General features: G+C 36.2%; 1 protein-coding gene across 1 annotated transcript in view; it reads left to right on the forward strand.

The window, feature by feature from the left end:
* Nucleotides 1-21,494, forward strand: part of RALYL (RALY RNA binding protein like) — a 691,528-nt gene that overhangs the window by 545,814 nt on the left and 124,220 nt on the right. Inside the window, 1 exon segment of the mRNA XM_032316060.1 lies at nt 9,824-9,899. Within this exon segment, the coding sequence (XP_032171951.1) occupies nt 9,824-9,899 (76 nt within the window).

A 21,494-nucleotide genomic window follows, 5' to 3' on the forward strand; every position in this document is an offset into this window, starting at 1 on the left:
CCACTTTTTTCACTCCAGTTTCTATTGGGGAAAAACCAATTTGAATCTAAATAAGTCACTGGATAGGGCTTACCAAGTAATTAGTAATAAGTTCAAGCTTCCACTTTTATTTGCCCTTGCAGACAGAGCCTGGGAGCATAGAGCATTTTCTGGTAACAAATGGGAATCTGGCCAACCAGTGATCTTTACATTAGCATTCTAATAACCAGGGGCCAACGTGCCATAGTGCTGTGTCAGAACTAATTTATGAAACCAGGTCCAAAGGCTCATTAAAATGGTCACAATTCAGTGACTGCCCAGTAAAATTAGACTACAGTTTCATTCCCATAACAGTGAATATTTTAACATACTATTAAGGACATATTTCAAGTGTTAAAACTAGCTTTGACTCCGTGAAGGGAAAAACAACAAGATTAGAAAGCCATTTACTTTTGTACCAAATTAGCTCCACTTTCAGTTTAGGCATAAAATACTTCGAATGTCCATATTTTAGATCACATGGTAGACTACTTGCATTTGCAAGTCTGGCACGTTTTGTTTTGGTTTTTGAGTTTTGTTTTTTTTCCTTTAGAGTAAAAGCATTTCCGGGCAGCTCCATCAAACCACAGAGTTGTGAACCTACCTGGCCAAGACACCTCGAGCCATCGGTTGGGTCGAATGTATTTTCCCCCACATCTCCTTATGGCATTCTTTTTTTTTTTTTTTTTTATAAACATATATTTTTATCCCCAGGGGTACAGGTCTGTGAATCACCAGGTTTACACACTTCACAGCACTCACCAAAGCACAAACCCTCCCCAATGTCCATAATCCCACCCCCTTCTCCCAAACCCCCTCCCCCCAGCAACCCTCAGTTTGTTTTGTGAGATTAAGAGTCACTTATGGTTTGTCTCCCTCCCAATCCCATCTTGTTTCATTGATTCTTCTCCTACCCACTTAAGCCCCCATGTTGCATCACCACTTCCTCATATCAGGGAGATCATATGATAGTTGTCTTTCTCTGCTTGACTTATTTCACTAAGCATGATACGCTCTAGTTCCATCCATGTTGTCGCAAATGGCAAGATTTCATTTCTTTTGATGGCTGCATAGTATTCCATTGTGTATATATACCACATCTTCTTGATCCATTCATCTGTTGATGGACATCTAGGTTCTTTCCATAGTTTGGCTATTGTGGACATTGCTGCTATAAACATTCGGGTGCACGTGCCCCTTTGGATCACTACGTTTGTATCTTTAGGGTAAATACCCAATAGTGCAATTGCTGGGTCATAGGGCAGTTCTATTTTCAACATTTTGAGGAACCTCCATGCTGTTTTCCAGAGTGGCTGCACCAGCTTGCATTCCCACCAACTGTTGGTGGCATTCTTTTAATCATACATCCTCCCCTCATGATGCCAAGACTCCTGGGGACTCAGAGTGTATTACTTTATATGCTACTTTCCATAGCCAGACGGATTGAGTGGCGTAGCAAATGTGACATCGAAAATCTGGTTAAGACCAAGGAGAGAGTAGGGAAAGTTCTAGACTGTAAATCTTGCAGCTCTAGTTGGAGGCCGCTGTGGGACTCTCAGACAATCCTCTCTCTCAGGACAGGGGCAGGTATCAGTCAGTGCCTGACATGGGCCATGATTATTTATAGAGACAGTTGCAGTGAACTGAGCTCACCTTATTATTATGAATGCCTTGACTTCCTCAGTTCCTCAAACACCTATGTACATGACGTGGGAATGATGATTCCTGCTCTGCTTAGTTAACAGGGCTGTTTTGAGGGTTTACACTAATAAATGCACAAACACTCTCTAATGGAGGATGCTTATACTAGGGAAATGTATTGTATTCCCTTGTCATACGTAAGAGACTATTTTCTTTATCTCCTAAATTTCTATTGAATGGAATAATAATGAATCCTTAAATCTTCTAATGTGAACAATAAAGGGCTCTGGATGACCTTTCCTAGCAGACTATATGCCATGGCTGAATTATTTAAACTTTTATTTAAACCTGGGGAAGGAAACAAAACAAATCTCAAGGATCAAGATAATATTTTGAACTAATTCTTTTTGAAAAAAAAATTTTTAGCTTTTTTCCTCCATCTAAAAAATGATATTAATGACATGGGTGTCTTATACTATAAGTTAGACATCACTCTGATGTCAAGGTGAAATGCCTGTAGAAATGGCAGATTCCAGCAGAGATCACTAGTGGGAGAGGTAAGTAGCAAGTTGTAGTAATGTAATAACATGTTTGTTGTAGTAGTGTAAATAACATGTAATTGAAGAGATCAGATTATCTTTTTGCATGAGGATATTCCAAATTGAAACATGGCAAAGAAATACATGTAAAATATTTTTCTAAATATTTCAGGGTATCTCAAAAACCAGTGTTCTGGGAGCACACTGGTTGGATGTTCACAGATACACCATCCAAAGCATACTCTGTGTTCATATATATGGTTATAAACCTATACATCTATATAAACATATGAGTTAAACACAACTGAATGTTTCTTTTTTCCAGAATCTTATCCTTTAATATGTTACAAATATCCAAGAAAGAGATCTGTTATAGAATTTTGACCAATTTTACCATGATTTATCTGTTTGGCAATATATCTATTAAGATCTTCCAAAACAGTTCAGATAAATACCACTTTAGGAAATGTGCTGCCAAAGTGTGTTTGGCTAGACACACTACAACCTGTGCAAGGATGTACCTTCTGGTCTGTATGAATTTAATCAACCATTAGACTCACTGAACACCTATCAGATGAACAACACTGTGCAGGATAAAAGTCCAAGATTAAAGGCAAGCACTCAGTAGTCTGTACCATTGGAGCCGTATCATAACATAAAATGGGGGTGCCAATGGGAAGACTCAGTGTTCGGGTGTCAAATTGGAGGTATCTTCCCAAGAGTCATAAAGCATGAACTAAAAGAACACTGTTACCAGCATCTTAGTCGCACACTAACAAGAATCATTCAAATAAATGCATTAACGTGTGTTGGATATCATTTCTGAGAATGACACTTTAGAGCAGAACCTGTCTGTGCCTCATCTCATTTACCTCAAACCAGAATAGGTTCAGCTCATTGACTTTTTCCAGCTCTCTAACTTTATAGTTATTTCTGTCATGGTATATTGGTATTGCTTATTTAGCTTAGATATAAAGAAGAAAGGAGAACTGATTAAATTTTTAGAACACGTAACATATATACACACACACACACACACACACACACACACATATTTATTTTTATTTATTTATTTGACAGAGCAAGAGAGGGAAAACAAGCGGGGGTGGCAGAGGGGGGGTGGAGGGATTTGGGAAAGGGAGAAGCAGGCTCCCCACTGAGCAGGGAGCTTAATATGGGGCTCAATCCCAGGATCCTGGGATCATGACCTGACCCAAAAGCAGACACTTAATGACTAAGCCACCCAGGCCCCCCTAGAACATGTAATATATTTTTTAAGTAGTTTACTGTGAAATGATATAGTCAGAAGCCCAGCAGGATATTTTTCAGTTGTTTGATTCTGAGGTTTAACATTAGAAGAATAATTTTGGACTAAACATTTTTTTTTCCCCAACTTATTTTTTTCATGCTAACTTGAAATATCAAAACTTCAAAACAGATAGGGGGTCTGTTCTTTGAGTCTCTTAGTTGGTCCTTACTGAGGCTCACAATGTTATAGGACAAAATACAGACGCCCCTCCTCCCTCCTTGTGGACGTCTGCTGTCTCCAGTCATATCATATCTATGGATAAAAGTTTAACTCCCTTGTTTTGTCCCTAAGACCAAAATGGGGTTAGCGGAGTTCTTCCACACAGCTATGATGTATATTGTACCCAAACAGAAACACTTCAAGGACTTCTTTTTCCTGGCGCTTTCCTAAATTTACCTACTCGCTCTACAAGAATATAGTTCTAATACTCAGATAATAGAGTCCACCTTCTTGATATATAGTTACCTTTATAAGTACTTATGCAAAACAAGTAGGAATTTAACTAGAATTTTTTGGATGATCTAAAAAAAAATTGTTGAGAATAATTAAACCCACAGCTTTCTTGAGGACAATATAGGATTTCTAAATATTAGTATTTGGTATGACTCCATTTCCAAATTTGGGAATTTAAGAAATAACGCTGTATTTTCTGTATCTCAATGTTTCACTCCAAAGCCCCTATCTTATAAGAGGGGCAGAAAGGTGAACCTTGGTCACTGTTCTCTTGCCATACCTGTGGGAAACTTACACAGTGCCTGACAATGAGGAAGGGAACCTCAGGATGTCTTTCCAGCGCTGATCACAGAGTTTATTTACTGTTCTGATGTCATTTGCCCTGTTTGCATGGTCCCTTCAATGCCAACAGCTCTTGAGACATAAAAACCTGAGCCTTGGCTTCCAAATTAAACCATGTTACTCTGAAGACACGATTAAATCTTATTTTCATAAAGTTCAGTACAATGGAAGTGCTCATTCATACCAAGCTTGGCAAGACTTTATGTTCACTGACTAGTTGAGCTCACTGCCCTCCGTCCCTTCTCCCTGGACCACATCCAGCCCCTTTCACCGTCATCCTTTCCATTAACATCAAGTTATGGATGATCTCCACTATAGCAATATGAAATATATAAAATATAAGTATTTCCTTTAGTAAATCCAAAGGAAAATTATTCATTTGAACACTATTTTATGCCTGTAAGAAACAAAAGATTTTCTTTTCCATTTTTAAAAAAACTTTTGGACAGAATCCCATGTCTGCAAATACCGAGTTTAACAGCCTTTCATGAAAGGCTTTCCATTGTATGTGTATGCTGTCAAACTTCTAAACTTATCCTCAGAACTACTAGCACCATATTATTTTTTTAAAGGTGCTATCATATTTGAGTCTTAAGCTTTTTATTTATTTATGAGACTAGTTTTACATTTTTAATTCATAATGGAGACTCATGGAATCTGAGCTAAAGACACACACATTGTGTCTTATTATGTTTCATGGACATGTGTCCTCTAACATAATTACAAAGCTTATAAAAATAATAGAAATCTGCTTTTGTTTCACTCACTTTTTTGTTCCAACTGTGTCACATCTGAAAGATTCAGACAGCCTTGATTTTTGGTTGAGCCTTAATCCAAGGGTCACTGTCTTTATGATACATTCTCACAACTGTCCTCTACTCAGAACCCAAAATTGTATCCCAGGCAGATTAGATGCAAAGTTCTAATTGGGGTCTCTACTAATCTACTCATATCCAATAATCCACCCAACCACCCAACTGCTCTACTTTCCTGCTATTTCCTTGTTCACAATCTTTGCTGAAACCACTCGTTCACCAAAACTCACTACCCCTGACTTGAATATTTATCAACTCACAATTTACCATCATTGCTCTCATTTTCTTTTCTAATTCTTTATTAGCTATTAAATATATACAAAATAAAATTTATACTCCATTAGAGTTATAAAGAATGATGCTATATTAAAAATTCGTGGTCCCACTACATATGCACGCTTAATAGTACATTATAATTACTGTTCAAGTCTCCGAGATGTCCTACCCAAGTTCCACATTCTTTTCTGCCCTTTAAAGGTAACCTTCATTCTAAATTTATTGTCTCTGCTTGCTCTTCTTTTATCTTATTACAAGTATTTGATTTCTATGTAACACTTATTCATTTGTATTTTTATTAACATAAAAAAGATTCATTCCTTTTGTCATTCCCTGACATCATTTTTTGGTCAGTGTTACATGTTCCTGAGATTCGGTGTTGTTGCCCTATGGCTCTAAGTCTCTCTCTCTATCTCTCTCTCTCTCCCCTGTTGCATAGTGTGTCATTTTGTAATATATCACAATTCATTTATTCTACCAATGGATACCTATCAATGGATATATGTGTTTTTCTAGGAACTTTTTCTATCTTGGTGTACTACAGTGAACATTCTTGTATATATCTTATGGTACAACTATGCAAGAGTTTCTTCAGGTGCCTACCTCCTGGGTATTTTAAGTTCACTATAAACTGCTAAATTATCTTCCAAAGTAATTGTACCAATTTATGCTTGTACTTGCAGTGCAGTCGCAATGTACACATATTCCAGTTGATCCCAAACTTAACCACCTCTTGATATTAGCAGACTTTGTAAGTTGTTGTAAATTCAGTGGGTATCAATGCTATCCCATAGTGTTTTAATTTGCATTCTCCATTACTGTGCTCACTTCAGCAGCACATATACTAAAATTGAATTCTCCATTACTAGTGAGGTTGAGAGTCTTTTCATGTCTTTATTCAGCATTCATCTTTCTGTAAAGTGCCTCTTCTGCATTTTTTGCCCAATTTTCTATTTGGTGGTTGGTCTCTTTTTTTTAATTAGGTAAATGAGTTCTTTATATATTCCAGAAACAAAACTTTTCTCATGTATTTCTTCATCTAGTTTGTGGCCCTTTTTTTCATTGTCTCTATGCAACTTTTGATGAGCAGAAATTCTTTATTTTATTGCAATGTAGTAGAATTTATCAGTCTCATATTTTAAGGCTAGTGCTTTTTATGTCTGGCTTAAGATTATATTTCCATACTCTGATGTCATAAAGATATTATACTACATTCCTCCTAATATTTATGTATTTTTGCTTCTTACATTTAGGTTTTTTTTTTTAAGATTTTATTTATTTATTTGACAGACAGAGATCACAAGTAGGCAGAGAGGCAGGCAGAGAGGAGGAAGCAGGCTCCCCACAGAGCAGAGAGCCCGATGTGGGGCTCGATCCCAGGACCTGAGATCATGACCTGAGCCGAAGGCAACGGCTTAACCCACTGAGCCACCCAGGCGCCCCTTACATTTAGGTTTTTAATCCCATAATAATTCTTCCGTATAGTGTAAGATAATTTCATATTTGTCCTTGCAGTAACTGGTAACCAATTATTACAGCTTCAGAAGCCTATCCTTACTCACTGATCAGCTATGCCATCTCTGTTCTAATTCAGACATCCACATCTGTGTGTCAGTTTGGAGGTCCTCTACTATGTTGCAGTGGTTCATTTTCTATCTGTACCAATACTATAGTCTTAATTACTGCAATTTAAAATAAATCTTGATAAAGCAACTTTTGCCACCTTTGGTTTTTTCCCCAAGGGTTATTTTGAACTTTTGCTCTATGATATAAATTTCAGAATCAGCTTATCCAACTCTGCAAAGACATAAAAAGAATGTTTGGTAATTTTATTGAAATTATATAGAATCAATAAATCAACTTTGGAAGAATTAAAATGTTCGTTATATCAAGGTTTCCAGTTTCTCTATTTATGTAAGGTAACTGTAAAATCTTCCAAGATAATTTTATAATTTTCTTTTTAAACATCTTTAAAATTTTATAATGTATTTATTCTTGGGTACTTTACTTTTATACTATATAAATTATATCTTTCAGAATTATATTTTTAAAACATTTATCACTGTGTAGGCATATGGAGTTGAATTTTGTATATTGGCTTTGAATCCAACAAATCTATTAAACTCTTTTATTAATTAGACTAATTTGTGGATGCTTTGGAGTGTTTATGTGGATCTATTATTATCAACAATTATGACAGTTTCATTTCTTCCTTCCCATTTCTGACACTATTTTCCTGTCTTCCTTCACTGACTATGAAATCCAATACAGCACTATACAGAATTGTAAATGGGGAGTGCCCTTTTAAATTTCTTGATACCAGGGGCTGGCTCTGTTGGAAAAGCATGCAACTCTTGATCTCAGGGTCATGAGTTCAAGCCCCATGTTGGATGTAGAGATTACTTAAAACTCAGGGTCATGAGTTCAAGCCCCACGTTGGATGTAGAGATCACTTAAAAATAAATAAATAAATAAACTTTCAAATAAGTAAAATAAAATAAATTCCTTGATATTAAAGAAAATGTGACCAGTGTTTCACTATTATGTATGATGTTTTCTGGAGTTTTTTGTTTTGTTTTGTTTTGTTTCTAGATATACTTTATCAGTCAGAAGGAGGAAGTTTCCATCTCTTCCTAACTGAGGATTTTAATGCATAGGGATGTTGAATTTAGTGATTATATGGCTCATATTCTTTAAGGTGGGCACTGTCTCCTGCCCACTATAGCTCACAAGGACATGAAAGCTAAAGCTCAAGTTCTGGTTTCAATAAATGTATTCAAGATACAAGGTAGAGTCAGTCTTCCACTTCCATCTAAATTCCTGCTCTCACTCAGGTGTTGGCTTCTGCGAATGCCTTACTTTCTTACTAGCTCAATGTTGCATTTTTTAAAAAGAGATATATTCTACAGTTGATCCTTGAGCAACATGGGAGTTAGAGGCACTGACCCCTTGTGCAGTCAAAAATTCACGTATAGGGGGTGCCTGTGTGGGTAATTCAGTTGGGTAGCCAACTCTTGATTTGACTCAGGGCAAGATCTCAGGGTCGTGAGATCCAGTTCCCGGGTGGGGCTCTGTACTCAGCAGGGAGTCTGTTTGAGATGCTTTCTCCCTCTCCTTTGGCTCTCCCCAACTCTCTCTCTCTCTTTCTCAAATAAATAAATAAATCTCTTTTAAAAATTCACATATAATGTTTAACTGCCCCCAAACTCAGTAACTAATAGCCTACTGTTGACTGGAAATCATACCAATAACATAAACAGTAAACATACTTTGTATGTTACCTGTATTATATACTGTGCTCTTATAATAGAAGTAAGCTACTAGAGAAAAGAAAATGTCAATAAAATCATAAAATACATTACTATAGCACTATACTGTATTTATTGAAAAAAATCTGCATATAAATGGACAGTGTAGTTCACACCAGTGTTCAAGCATCGCTGTATTTTACATAGAAATTTTGGTTATTTTCACTGCTGGTTGGCCACTGTAAGGAAGAGAAGCATTTCTTTTCTTTTCTGTCAAAATAATGTCCCTCACTTCTTTCAAAGCTTTTCTTGAAGTTTGCCCTTTTTTAGATTTTCCTTCTTATCATGTTTCAGAAATTTTAACTTTATTAAATCTTGTATTTTGTGTAATTTTCCAAATCTTTGTCACCCAACTTTCTAACCCCCTTACAGTTTTACAATCATCTTTAAGACAGAAGTTGGTCAACTGTATGTAAATACTCTTGTTATGTATTTAAGTATCTTATCATCTTATCTTAGAGATTTTATCACAGTTTTAGTTCGGAAGGCCAAGGATGTGCTCTCTTCTTCTGACTACCCCAAAACTATAACCACACATTCTAGCTGCTGAGTGCATTGTGTTTGTTATTCCCTCAGTAAACTTTGTATGCTCTACAATTCCAGCCTTCTACATTCCTTTTCTACATAGGTGGAAAGATATTGTCAAGGAACATTAATAATTCCTCTTATGAACAAAGCTCTATTTCATGCAAAAATCTATGCAAACCAAGTTATTTCTGGCAAAAATCCAATTTAGAAGGATATCTCTTTCTCTCTCTCTCTTTTTTACTAAACATTCTTAATTTCCCTACCTCATTGAACATTGTCTTTTTTTCCATAGTTCTTATCACTTTCTAATATGTTACATATTTTTATTATTTATTTTGTTTGTTATTTACTATCTATTTCTTCCCCAGTAAAAGTAAGTTTTACGAGGGCATGGAGCTAACCAGATTGGTACATGGCATAGCTCAAGCAGTGGCTGGCCTAGCATAGGCTGGAGAAAAATAACCGTTGAATAAATAAATGGCATATAACATTTGTAGAGGCAAATGGCAAAAGGAAAAAGAAAACCTTGTGATTTGCTTTCTCAAATGGATTCATTTTTCCTAATCAGTGCTATATATTATTTTTTGCTTTCAGATATCAATATGGCAGGCGAACCCAAACCATATAGACCAAAACCTGGAAACAAGAGGCCCCTCTCTGCACTTTATAGGTAAGTAAGCAATTTTGCAAGATATAGTAATGGAAACTTGTCATGACTTTAAAAGGCAGTATAACCGATAAGGAATCAAATATGTTACAGAACAATCTTTCCTGGTATAAAGTACAACAAAATGCTGGTGATCAACATATAAATATGTCACACAGCATTGGCAGGGATCTTGTACATTTAACCTTCCTATCTCCACTTAACCCCTATACAAGATCCTCCCCTAATAAAATCTAATAAAAATCTCTCATGACTTTACTGACAAAGCAGTGGAAAGGTCAATTATCTTTTGAGTACTGCATGCTGTGTACTGTAGGTATTTTTCCGATGATGTATAATTTAACTTAATTTTCATAACCATCCTGCGTTATAGATATTGCTACTTTCATCTTACAGATCAAGAACCTGATGTGCATTTTCTTAGAGATTTTTCTAGGTCACACCACTTGTAAATGATGGCACCAAAATTCAGACTTATGCTTTCTGATGTTATATCTTGAATTCTTTCCACCCGATCATTCAGCCTTTTCAGTTGCAAACTACATGTTCATTTCACCCCTATTTCTCTACAACAGCAGAGGCAGACCTTCCATTCTCCAGAGACACATACCTAACTACCTTTAACTTTTCCTAATATACTTGGGTCTCAGTCAACTTCACATTCTCTTCTTTCCCTTCTACATGCCCCAGTTTATCAGTGTTCACACCCATAATTTCAGTTATAGGTGGATAGAGTATCTTTATCGTTCTATGTAAACTTCTATCATGTTAAGTAAAATTCAATTCCTTTTGGGAAGAAGACAAAAGTAAACTCATGGAACTTTTAGTTCTTTAAAAATAGCCACTTTTGAAAAAAAAAAATGTCATGCTGCTAAGCCTTATGTCCCACTTGTTGAACTTTTGCCATAGGTTTTTGTATTGTTAAGTGCAGATTTTGTATTTCTCTCTCTGTTAAATCCCCTTTTGTTAGACTTAGCCAATTATTCCAAGCAATTGTCCAATTTATTTCATCTTCTCCCAGATACATATCTTCATTCCATCAGTGTCTATATCCAAAGAGCTAATGTAAGTGTTGAGCAAGGTTTTCCCTGATATTATTTGGGTAAATGAGAATTGAGTTATACTTGTCAAAATTGATTATATTCTGATCTAGTACAGTAAGAAGAGTGCTCAAAAGCTAGCTTGAAGGTTTTTTTTTTTTGTCTTTGTTCTCTAAGAACTGGCATATCTCCTTTTTTCAGCCATTCACAGCCTCATTTCCCAAACTATAAAAGAAAAGGGTCAGAATTAGATGAATTTCAAGGTCCTATTCATTCCTAACACCACAGAGATCTCTAATGTATGACCATCAGAGATCCTAAAGGATATATTGAAAATATGTCTTAATTAGTCTTATTATTTTGACTGTGTGGATTTAATTTTAACTTAAAATTTATATAAAATTGGAAAGGTGCAGGTCTTAACTAATTTAATAAATGACCATAAGGTAGTATTGATGTTAAGGGTTAGAAATGAAGTCACCAACCAAAAACAAGTGATACTTTCTGTACCTTGTTTAAGGTAAAGGATAATATTAATAAAACTGAAAAATGCAAGTTCTTTTTTGATCAGGTTCATTTTTAAATGTATGCATAGAACTGCCACTAATACAGAACATTTGAAAAGTCAAATTTTCAATAATTAACAAAACAAACTGTCCGTGGCTTTTTTTTCTCATCAGAGAGTTAATACGGTGCAGTAATGTTAGTTTTCATAATTTTCCTGTTCTTGGACTGCTTTGATTTTCTTATGAAAATAGAAGCTTATGACAAGAAACAGATGTCTTTTCAACTATTATTTCTCTATTACCAAATTATGTTAAATTGTGAATTCAAACAAATCAGAAGCAGAAGCTCATTTAATCTGATATATTGTATACAAATCACATTAGTAGAGAAATGCTTATTTATCCTGTTCTCATCTGTTTACACAAATGAAGGCTAGGATGTTGTGAAATTACAAAGCGGTAACAAAGGGAACAAGAGAGCGCAAATGTGCAGCTGAGAAAGGCTTTTTATACACACTTTCTTATTCTTACATAAGCTTCATAATAGCAATACCTTTTTTTATGTGGACAAACTGTGTTTTCATAGGTAGTATTCATCTGTTCACCATAGAACACCACAAGCTGGTATTGTGTGCATTGCATTATAAATAAGAAAACTACATTTCCAAGACAATAAAGGACTTGCCCCAACTAAAGTGTCAAGATAAGGAACTAAACTGGTTTTCAGCCTTCAATTCTATTGATCTTGTGACTAGATCCCCTTTCCCCATATTTACTCACCTGCTACTATCTAAAAAATACAGATTATAAAAAGCAGAGATTCCTGCTCCCCAAAACCAATAATCAGTTATATTTCTGTCCATCAATATCATGCCAGCAGGTGGCATTGAAAAGACTCTACACTAGACATAACATAAGAACAAGAACAAACAATTTCTGTGATCATAGGGCACACAGATTGTGAGCTTCAAATTCTTTATCTCACATAATGGTCGTATAATTTTCTTCATAGAATAAAATTAAATAACTGAGGCAAAAGCACCTCGTTTAGTGTAGGGCATATGTCGGCAGCTTGAAAAGAGGTTGTTTCTGCTTTCCTAGTCTTTGTACCTTTGGTCTGTTTTTCTGAACTGTGAAATGAAAGAGCTGGAATAATTTTATTTCTCCATCCACCCATCCATCCATCCATTCATTCATACAAGACATGTTTATTGTGTGTCTACTATGGTTTAGGCACTGTGGTAGCTGTTTTTCAAGGCAAATGACATGGAAATGCCGAGGCTACAGGGCAAGGAGAGAACAAATGAAATAAAAGTAGATTATTTTTGTGACTATTGGTAGCCTCTGATATACCTTTGTGCTTTAAACTGCTATGTCTCTGTATCTATTTATTCTGTTGGGGGTGTGTATGGTGTGCTATCAGACTTTCTTCTTTATCTGTATCCATTTCTTCTCCATCATCAACCACAAAGCAGTATTTACACGGAATACACACTGAGACATTACTCTGTTCTGTTACTTCTTTTAACAGGATTTTCAGTTTAACCAAGCAACCCTCACCAAGCCTTTATCATGTGCTAAATTAACATGGTATACATGAAAGACAGAAAAAATTTTAGAAACATACTGAAGCTTTAAAATATGTACTGTTACACATGAGTTAGATGTACATATACATAAAGAACATAAATAAAGTATACATCCAGTTCTAGAAGAAAATAAACGAGTTAATAATCCTGCCAAGGGGGAGGGGAGTGAAAAGTCTGGGGGACACTTGAGCTGGTTTCCAGTCAGGCATTCACTTAGTATGTAGACAAAGAGAAAGAAGGGCATGCTGGGCAAAGAAAATATGAACAAGGTCATAGGCGGAGAAATAAAGAAGAGCATCACATGGTGAGAACTAGTATAGTTCACTTGATGAAGAACAGTGGAATGCTGGAATGCTATGGTGGCTCAGGTTATCAGGATTTTAATATACCTGCTTATCAGATTAAGAAGATTTGACTTTTATTCTAGGAGCAACAGAGTCATTTGAATATGGTGAGAATTGGAAATGGAATGGAAGGACGAGTGAGAGTCCCAAATATGTCCAAGGTTTCCAGCTTAGGCAACTGAGGGGATGATCACATGAATCTGTTAGAAGAAATAGGAAAGACATGACTAACAACAGCAGGCTCAGATATAGGGTTGAGGAAAGGAAGCAAAAGAAATTATTTCAGTCTTAGACATGAATTCATAAAGACAGACAATTCATTAGAATAGCACTTGTAATAAAAATGTCTCCCATTAGAGGCTATTTGTAAATGAAACATAATTAATCTTTTGTGAACAGTCCATAAATATTGGACCTAGTCCTAATGGTGAAGAGCAAATGTATTCTCTAGGGAAAATATTGTAACTTTTAATAAATCATTGCTTCAAATATGCTGTGTACATTACACAGTGTCTATGAGGGTCTAAAATAAAATTCTCCCCCAGGAAGAGAGTTTCCCAGCATGCCAAGTTCTAATTAACACTAAATAATAGCTAAATGAGAATAATTGCATGATGGTTTTGTTTCCGCTTATAAAGGAGACAGACCTTTCCTCTCTGGTGTGAGTAAAGCTGACAATCAGAGAACAAAGATACTATTTATCAGAGCTGACCAAGTACAGGTTTTCACTCACCTAGAGGCAGCCCTCCCAGTCAAAGGGAACACAGCGCAGTAAGAAACATGAAATCAAGCTTCATCCCACTCGTTGCCTAGATCTTACTAGGTATCACTCCCAAATACAGTTTTATGCCAAATATGGTTGTACAAATGTCTTTTTTTTTTTAAGACTTATTTATTTATTTGAGAGAGAATGAGTGAGAGAGAACATGAGAGAGGAGAAGGTCAGAGGGAGAAGCAGACTCCCCATGGAGCTGGGAGCCCGATGCGGGACTCGATCCTGGAAGTCCAGGATCATGACCTGAGCCAAAGGCAGCTGCTCAACCAACTGAGCCACCCAGGCGCCCACAAATGTCTTTTATAGCAACCTTTCCACCTCACAGTGATGACCGTGGAAATCAAGATTGTCACCACAAGTAACTTTAAGGCTCCTTAAGATTGTCACAGGATGTGCTCGCTTCGGCAGCACATATACTAAGATTGTCACAGGATGACCTATAGTACTTCTCTTTGAAGATCACAGCAATTAATGGTGATAACCATGAAGACAGGTTATATTATAGGAACTTCAGTGACCAAAACACTTTTAGAGCCTGGAACAAGTAAAAGGACTCTGCAGCAAAATATCTCTGCTGATTTGTTTACCACTCGACCTAGGTGAATTCTGTTGTCATCCTTCATGGTGACTTGGGCACATTATGGAATCCTCAAGTAACCTAAAATGTCCCCTAGGACCTTGACAGTTGAAACAAAAACAATAGAGGCTAATTTCAGCTAATGTTAAAGAGCAAAAATCAATATGAAGGAAAAGCATCCTGGACATCTCTGCTTCATTGACTTGCTCTGTTTGCTGAGGAATGTTTACCAATTAGATATTGATTATTTTATTTATTTTCTGTCTCCCTTTATAATGTCAAGGATAATACACATAAACATTTCATTTTCAGAAGCTTAGTACACCCAGTGTCAGTGCTTCCTTTGCCCTGGTAAAGGTTTCCATTCACTCACCTAGTCAGGTGAGCCCACTCAGAAAGCCATCTGGGAATGGACTCTGTGGCTTTTAAGTGCAATGTGAAGAGGACAGAAAACTGTTACTCCCACCCCCTGTGCTGATGCACTCTGGCCTTCTGGAGTGGGCACAAGCCCCAGCACTGACACTTCTACAGTGTTCAGTTTGAAAGTACGTTGTTGCTGGGTCTATGTAGCAATCACAGTCTCTTTTAGCTCCTGGTTCAATCTTGGGCATTCAGGTTACTGGCATGGAAAAATGTGGTCGCCAATGTCCACAAGAGAAAATACAAAAAAAAAAAAAAAAAAAAAAAAAAAAATCCACTTCTAAAACTCCAACCTGAATATCCATACGTCTGGGTAATTGAGGGTGACTTCTCTTTAATTCACTTCTCTAGGGAACATGAAATGCTCTAAACCAGAAAAAGTCCCAAGCACACACTTTGAGGATGGTTTAAAACTGTGCAGATGCATTATGTGGGAATGTTTGGTGGAAAGAGTGTCAGACAGGGCCGCATCCTAAAATTGGCTTAGCATTAGCCGTGATTTGAACTCCGTCTCTAATTCATTAGCTTCTTCAGCTGCGTGAAGGAAGAATAAAAATATCCTGAAAGATGATATAGTTAAGGCGTCTGGAACTGTTATAGATGCTCTGTAAATTGTAGTTATTCTCATTATTATGATTATTCAAAGAAAAAGGTCTATAATAAAGTATTTTAAGAAGTATTTTCAATGAGCCTTGAGCTGTGATGATGTTGCTAAAATGCAGTCAACCAAACAGGTTAGCATTTTCTATAACTGGCTAAAAAGATATTTTTGGGGGGAAAAAAAGATTACATTTACTTAAAGTATGTCCCTCATATTTCAACACTAAGCAAATGTAATTTATAAACCTTTTAATTTAAAATGTTTGGAGAAATGCTGACACTATCCCCATTAAAATAGTTCCGCTGCAGGCAGTTCTCTGCTAGGTTAAGGAATGGCCTAGTTGCAGTCTTGTGTGATGGTTTTGATGCATATATATCTATGAATAAATATCTTCTTGCGTATGGAAAGAACGTGGTAACAGTAAAGGGAGACTAGATGGTGCAATTTCTTAAAGCAGAGAATCCATCTCTAAGGCTTTTTGAAAGAGTACAGCTCTATTTGTTTGATTTGAGGTAATTTATGATAAAATCAAAGGAAGCAAAACCATGCAACCAATTTTAAAAAGAGGTAAATAGTAAGAATCAAGAATTAGGTAGGTGTTGGTTGTGGGATGCAGCAGATAGCATCAAGCAAATTATATTTAGAAAACTTACGTAATAATAAAAAGTGAGCACTGAACTTAGCTACGAGATACCCAAGAGTCAGGGCAAAAAGGGATGCATGGTAGTGTATGTAACCATCTATTAAAAGCAAGTACTTCAATTTGTGATAAGAAACTACTTTTCCCTGGGGCTCCTGGGTGGCTTAGTCAGTTAAGCATCTGTCTTTGGCTCAGGTGATCTCAATGTCCTGGGATGGGGCCCTGCATTGGGTTCGCTGCTCAGCAGGGAGTCTGCATGTTCCTCTCCCTTTGCCCCTCCCCCTGCTCATCCTCTTTCTCTCAAATAAATAAATAAAATCTTTTTTTAAAAAAAGAAACTATTTTTCCCTCTCTCTTCTCAGAGAAGCTTATCACATATAAAAATATCTAAACAATACAGTAGATAGTACCTTCAGTACTAGCTATACAATAAACACACACACACACACACACACACACACACACACACACTCATGCACACAAAATATTTTTAAACTAATGGAACTTTTCTCATGGAGTATATAAAAACCAAGAGCGAGCCACACTGACTTTTTTTCTGCTTCTCCCAAGACAGTTTACCATCTTGTAACAAATTGCATAAAACTAAAAAAGAGTGACATTCCAGGATAGCTAGATCTCCAGACAAATTATCCATATTAGCTGCGTAAGAGGAGGAGACTGAAAGCAAGAGTGGGCTGACCCCTCGGTTGGCTTATCCACGTATTCCCAAGGACCGAAAGAAAAAGACCATGCTTGGTTGTTTATGACCTTTGACTTGTTACTTAATCCTCCTCTAGGATGGGGAGAGATGGAAAAGGAACAGTAAACCCAGCATGGGATAGAAGGGGCTGAAAGTTCTGCTCTTCCTCACAGCCGGCAGGGACAGATGAAAACAGGCAAGTCTTTTCTTCTAGCTGACAACTTTACTTTAGAAGCTGCAGCCTGTCCTGAAATAGTGGCTTTCTTTGATTTGTGAGAACGGGGTTTTTCCTGTTGAACCAAAGTCTCCTTATCAGCAGGACTCAAGTGTTATGGCCTTTTATGCTATATGCTCTTTGTGTCTCACTATGTTTTTATTCTTCTTGCTTTGCATGATGGGGGTATTAAGGTTAGAGCACTAACAGAAACACCACTAGTCCCCACAAAGCACAGGAGGATGATAAGTCATATCACACTGTGTCAATATGTAAAGGTTCCCTGCCTGGGCGGAAGGTGCCTTCTGGATTTTTGTCTTCCAAAAGACAATGCCGTCTTCTTTATAAGGTGGAGTGTCTCCACTCTCAGTGCTGATTTCAGTTGTTTTCATCATTTTATTTATTTGGTCATTAACTTTAGATCTAGTGACTTGTTTTTTAGAAGAGCCCTTGGTAGAGAAATTTGGTCCCTGAATTTCCAACCTAAGCTAATTTTAAATTCATTGTTTTTCATTTCAAAGAGTTATTTCATTCCTTCTTTGTCCACCAAGGGCTCACGTCTCATCTGTCTCCTCAATGTGCACATTAAGTTGGAAATTCCAGAATATGCTTCCTTTCCCACAAGACTACATGAAGGATCACGAAAGAAACTGAACTGTGCCTAAAGTCCTATTTTAAACAAATAAGATTAAAGACTAAAAAATCTTTAGTGTGGGAGTGGTACCCTCTCCTTAGCTGTTATTAATATAATGAAAATCAAGATCTTTCCCCAACCCAGAAATGCTTTCCACAAAGGTAGTAAAGAAGGAAAACAGTTTTTTTATTGAATAATCACCCAGAACGTGATGCACATCACAGGTGATCTGCGAAGAGTTCACAAAGAAAGAAATCTCACCTTTTAAATAAGAACTAATCCTCGAGTAGCCATTTGTCATCCACCACCATTTGCCATCCATAGTTCATTGTAAATTCACCTGGTGTTTGGGGTGATGATTTGTGTTAACTAATTGGCAGTTTCTTATCCAGATGAAAATTAAGCTTCTTCTATCTTTATGACAGGTAGCTTTGCAACCTGGAACACCTAAGTTAGAGTCCTACCATCCCACAGAACCTGGGAGATAGGGGTGCTATCTCCTTTGATTCTTAACATTTCATAGAGATGTCCTCATAACATCTCAAAATATGGCTCCCATGTCCTCAAAAAAAAAAAAAAAAAACAGAACTAGGTCATCAAGACCTACCTAGTTTTTAAAGAGATTTATGTATATTTCAAAGACATAATGACTAATTTCCTACTGTACATGAACAAGGGAAAAGGAGGGAGGGGAAATATTTTTCCTAATTTTCAAGAGGGAGTGTTAAATTTCCAAGGTGTCATCCCTTTTTTTTTTTTTTTAAGTACAATAAAGAGCAATAATTTACGGACTTGCTTATGCAAGACTGATGAGAAGTTCCTTATATTACTTCCCTTCCTGAGCACTTAATGTTTTGTACCACCTCATCGATTGCTCCTCTGAAGTTCCAGAGCTTTTACTATAATATTCCCAGCCCACTTACAAGGATGCTTTGTGACCATACCGAATGCTTATCTTCTAAGTAAGAAAAAAAAAAAATAGTAATAAGAGAAGTGTTGTGAGGTAGAGGAATGTCTGAGTACAAAAAAATAGGGAGAGGAGAAAAGATGAAATAAATGTTCACAATCTAGATGGACGTAACTGGATTAATGAGAGGCCAAAGCGCTTCTTTCATCTGTGAATGACTTTTAAGTATTTTGTAAAACTACCTAATTTTGCTATCTTTATAAAAATGCATTTTCTCCTGGTCAATTAAAGTTTGCAAAAACTTACCACAAATTATAAACTAATAGAAAATGTTGAGTTATAGAAAGATTTTTTGAGATTTTAATTATGAGCAAGTTCTGCACAGTCAAAAGGTGAAGTTTGTTAGCTTTGGTTAGCTTTAAATATATTAATTAGAAAATGGTCCACAAATTTTCTTATAAAAATTATGTAAATTAAATGCAAGACTAATTCTTCCAATTGGGTTGTAAGTGCTAAAAGCAAAGCTCAAAATGCTTCTTTTTTTGATGTCTAGAAAGATGAGGGCAAAAAAAGACAGCCTTAGTCTCACTAGATTATTATTAGTCAGCCATGTATGATGAATGTGTCTCACAAAAATTTGTTCTTAAATTAATTAACTCTATTAAACTTTCAAAATTTCTTTCTAGTGGAATGATAGCATGATTGACAATTCAACCTTATTGGTACTGTTAAATAGCAGAATACTCAGTGTACTAGTGGATTTTCTTCCGAACCCCAGCAGTGATGTGTATTTCATTTATGTTTACTATACAGTGGAATAAAAGGACAAGGGGCTTGTTTTGAGTTAAGCATAATACATTGCAAATGAAATTGAAGTGTTACGGTGTTTATCCTTTAATACTTGTTTGAAATATCTTCTCTCTGGCAAAATTTCTGCTTATGTGTTAGAATCACTCAGTCCAGAAAGACTGTGGTCATTAGAAGGAGTCCTGGATTGGAACTTAGGAAACCTACAACCACATCATGTATCTGCTTCTGTCACCCCATGCCAGCTAAGTGATTATAAGCAATACAAACTCTCTTAAGTTCAGCTTTCTTGGAACATGAAGGAATTGAGTTAAACCATTTCTTACTTGATTCATACCTCTAACACTCTGGTATTCTGTTATTTGTTTTGTAATCCAAATACAAAAGAAAAGCAAAAGTGCTTTATTATCAAGTTTATTCCTATTTTTCCTTCAAACTTGATCCAGGATCTTAAAATGTTCATATCTTTTGACTAAGCAATTCCATTTCCAAAAGTGTATCTAAGAAAATAATTCTAAATATTTAAACAATGTGAAAAGATATGAAATTATTCTTAAGATGTTCTTTGAGTTTTATTTATAACATTGAACAATCTGATCCAGCCAAAATATTATGTACTAATGGGTATGGGCACATTCATTAGATGGAATGTTCATGAAGTATTCATAATGACATGGAAAAACTTTAAGGTTTGAGTAGACAAAGAAGCAAAATTATATAAACAGTATATATAACAGTATATAATTATATAAATATCATATATTATATAAACATACAACCAAAACCACTTAACAAATGAAACAAATATATGCAGAAAAAAAAACAGAGATCAAAATATTAGCTGTAATCCTTTGGACAGCAAGGATATGGGTGATATTTTTCTTTTAACTTTAATACCTAATGCAAATATTCTTTAATGAGAATTTTATAACCAAAGGGAAAGAGAGAGAGAGATTTAAAAGGCAGATTTTTCCAGTTGCAGATGATAAACTTCACACAAAAGCATTCACAACAGGGAACAATGAGGACTTTTTGTGCTTAGTGTTGTGCAAAACCAATTCAATAGATACAGCCCTTCATCTTTGGAACTACACTTCTTTAGTTACTGTGGTTATTCAAAAAGTTAGTGTTCTAAAAGGGGCACCTTCATTAACATTCAGCGCAGGCCAACAGCCTTGTGGGACTAAGCAGTTAACTCTGGGCTGACTGCCGGAAGTGACCTATCAGTCAGTCTATGCCATAGTGGGATGAGGAGCTCTGTGTGCAGAGCGGAGAGCAAGGAGCAGGGTGCAGGGGAGAGCAGCTGAAGTCATCTAATCTTCAAAAATGAAAAAGTCAAAATTTATGAGCCCTTAAGTGATGCAATAAAATAAGGTACAGGAATGTGTAGTGATGGCAGTTCTGACTACAGATTAGGGAACCGGTAGTAAGACAAAGGAGCTGGCCTGATAATAACTGTCCCTCTTTGTATTTAAAGCTGTAATCTAGTTGCTTTGCTGCTACTGATGCTTTGAGAAAGGGCACAGTGTACGTGAGCTACAAATAGTAACAGAATAGTTTGGAATAAAGCCCAGGTTATGTCCTTAGTATACAGAGCATGGGACATGACAGAGAAAGAGGGAATAGGTTCTGTGTTGCAAACTTTTAATGGAGAGATTCAATTAATACAAGAAAACCACTGGTAATGAGTCTGAGTACAGTAAATGTATCAGAATGTACTTATGAATAAAGGGAAAAAAAATAGAGAAAGACCCACAAATCACAGATAATCATCTGCGAAAGAGCATTTGAAGTTGGATTGCTTAGCAAATCTTAATGAAACTATCCACAACATCAGGGTGCAG

This window comes from Mustela erminea, chromosome 16 (genome assembly GCF_009829155.1).
Source record: "Mustela erminea isolate mMusErm1 chromosome 16, mMusErm1.Pri, whole genome shotgun sequence".
NCBI lineage: Eukaryota > Metazoa > Chordata > Mammalia > Carnivora > Mustelidae > Mustela > Mustela erminea.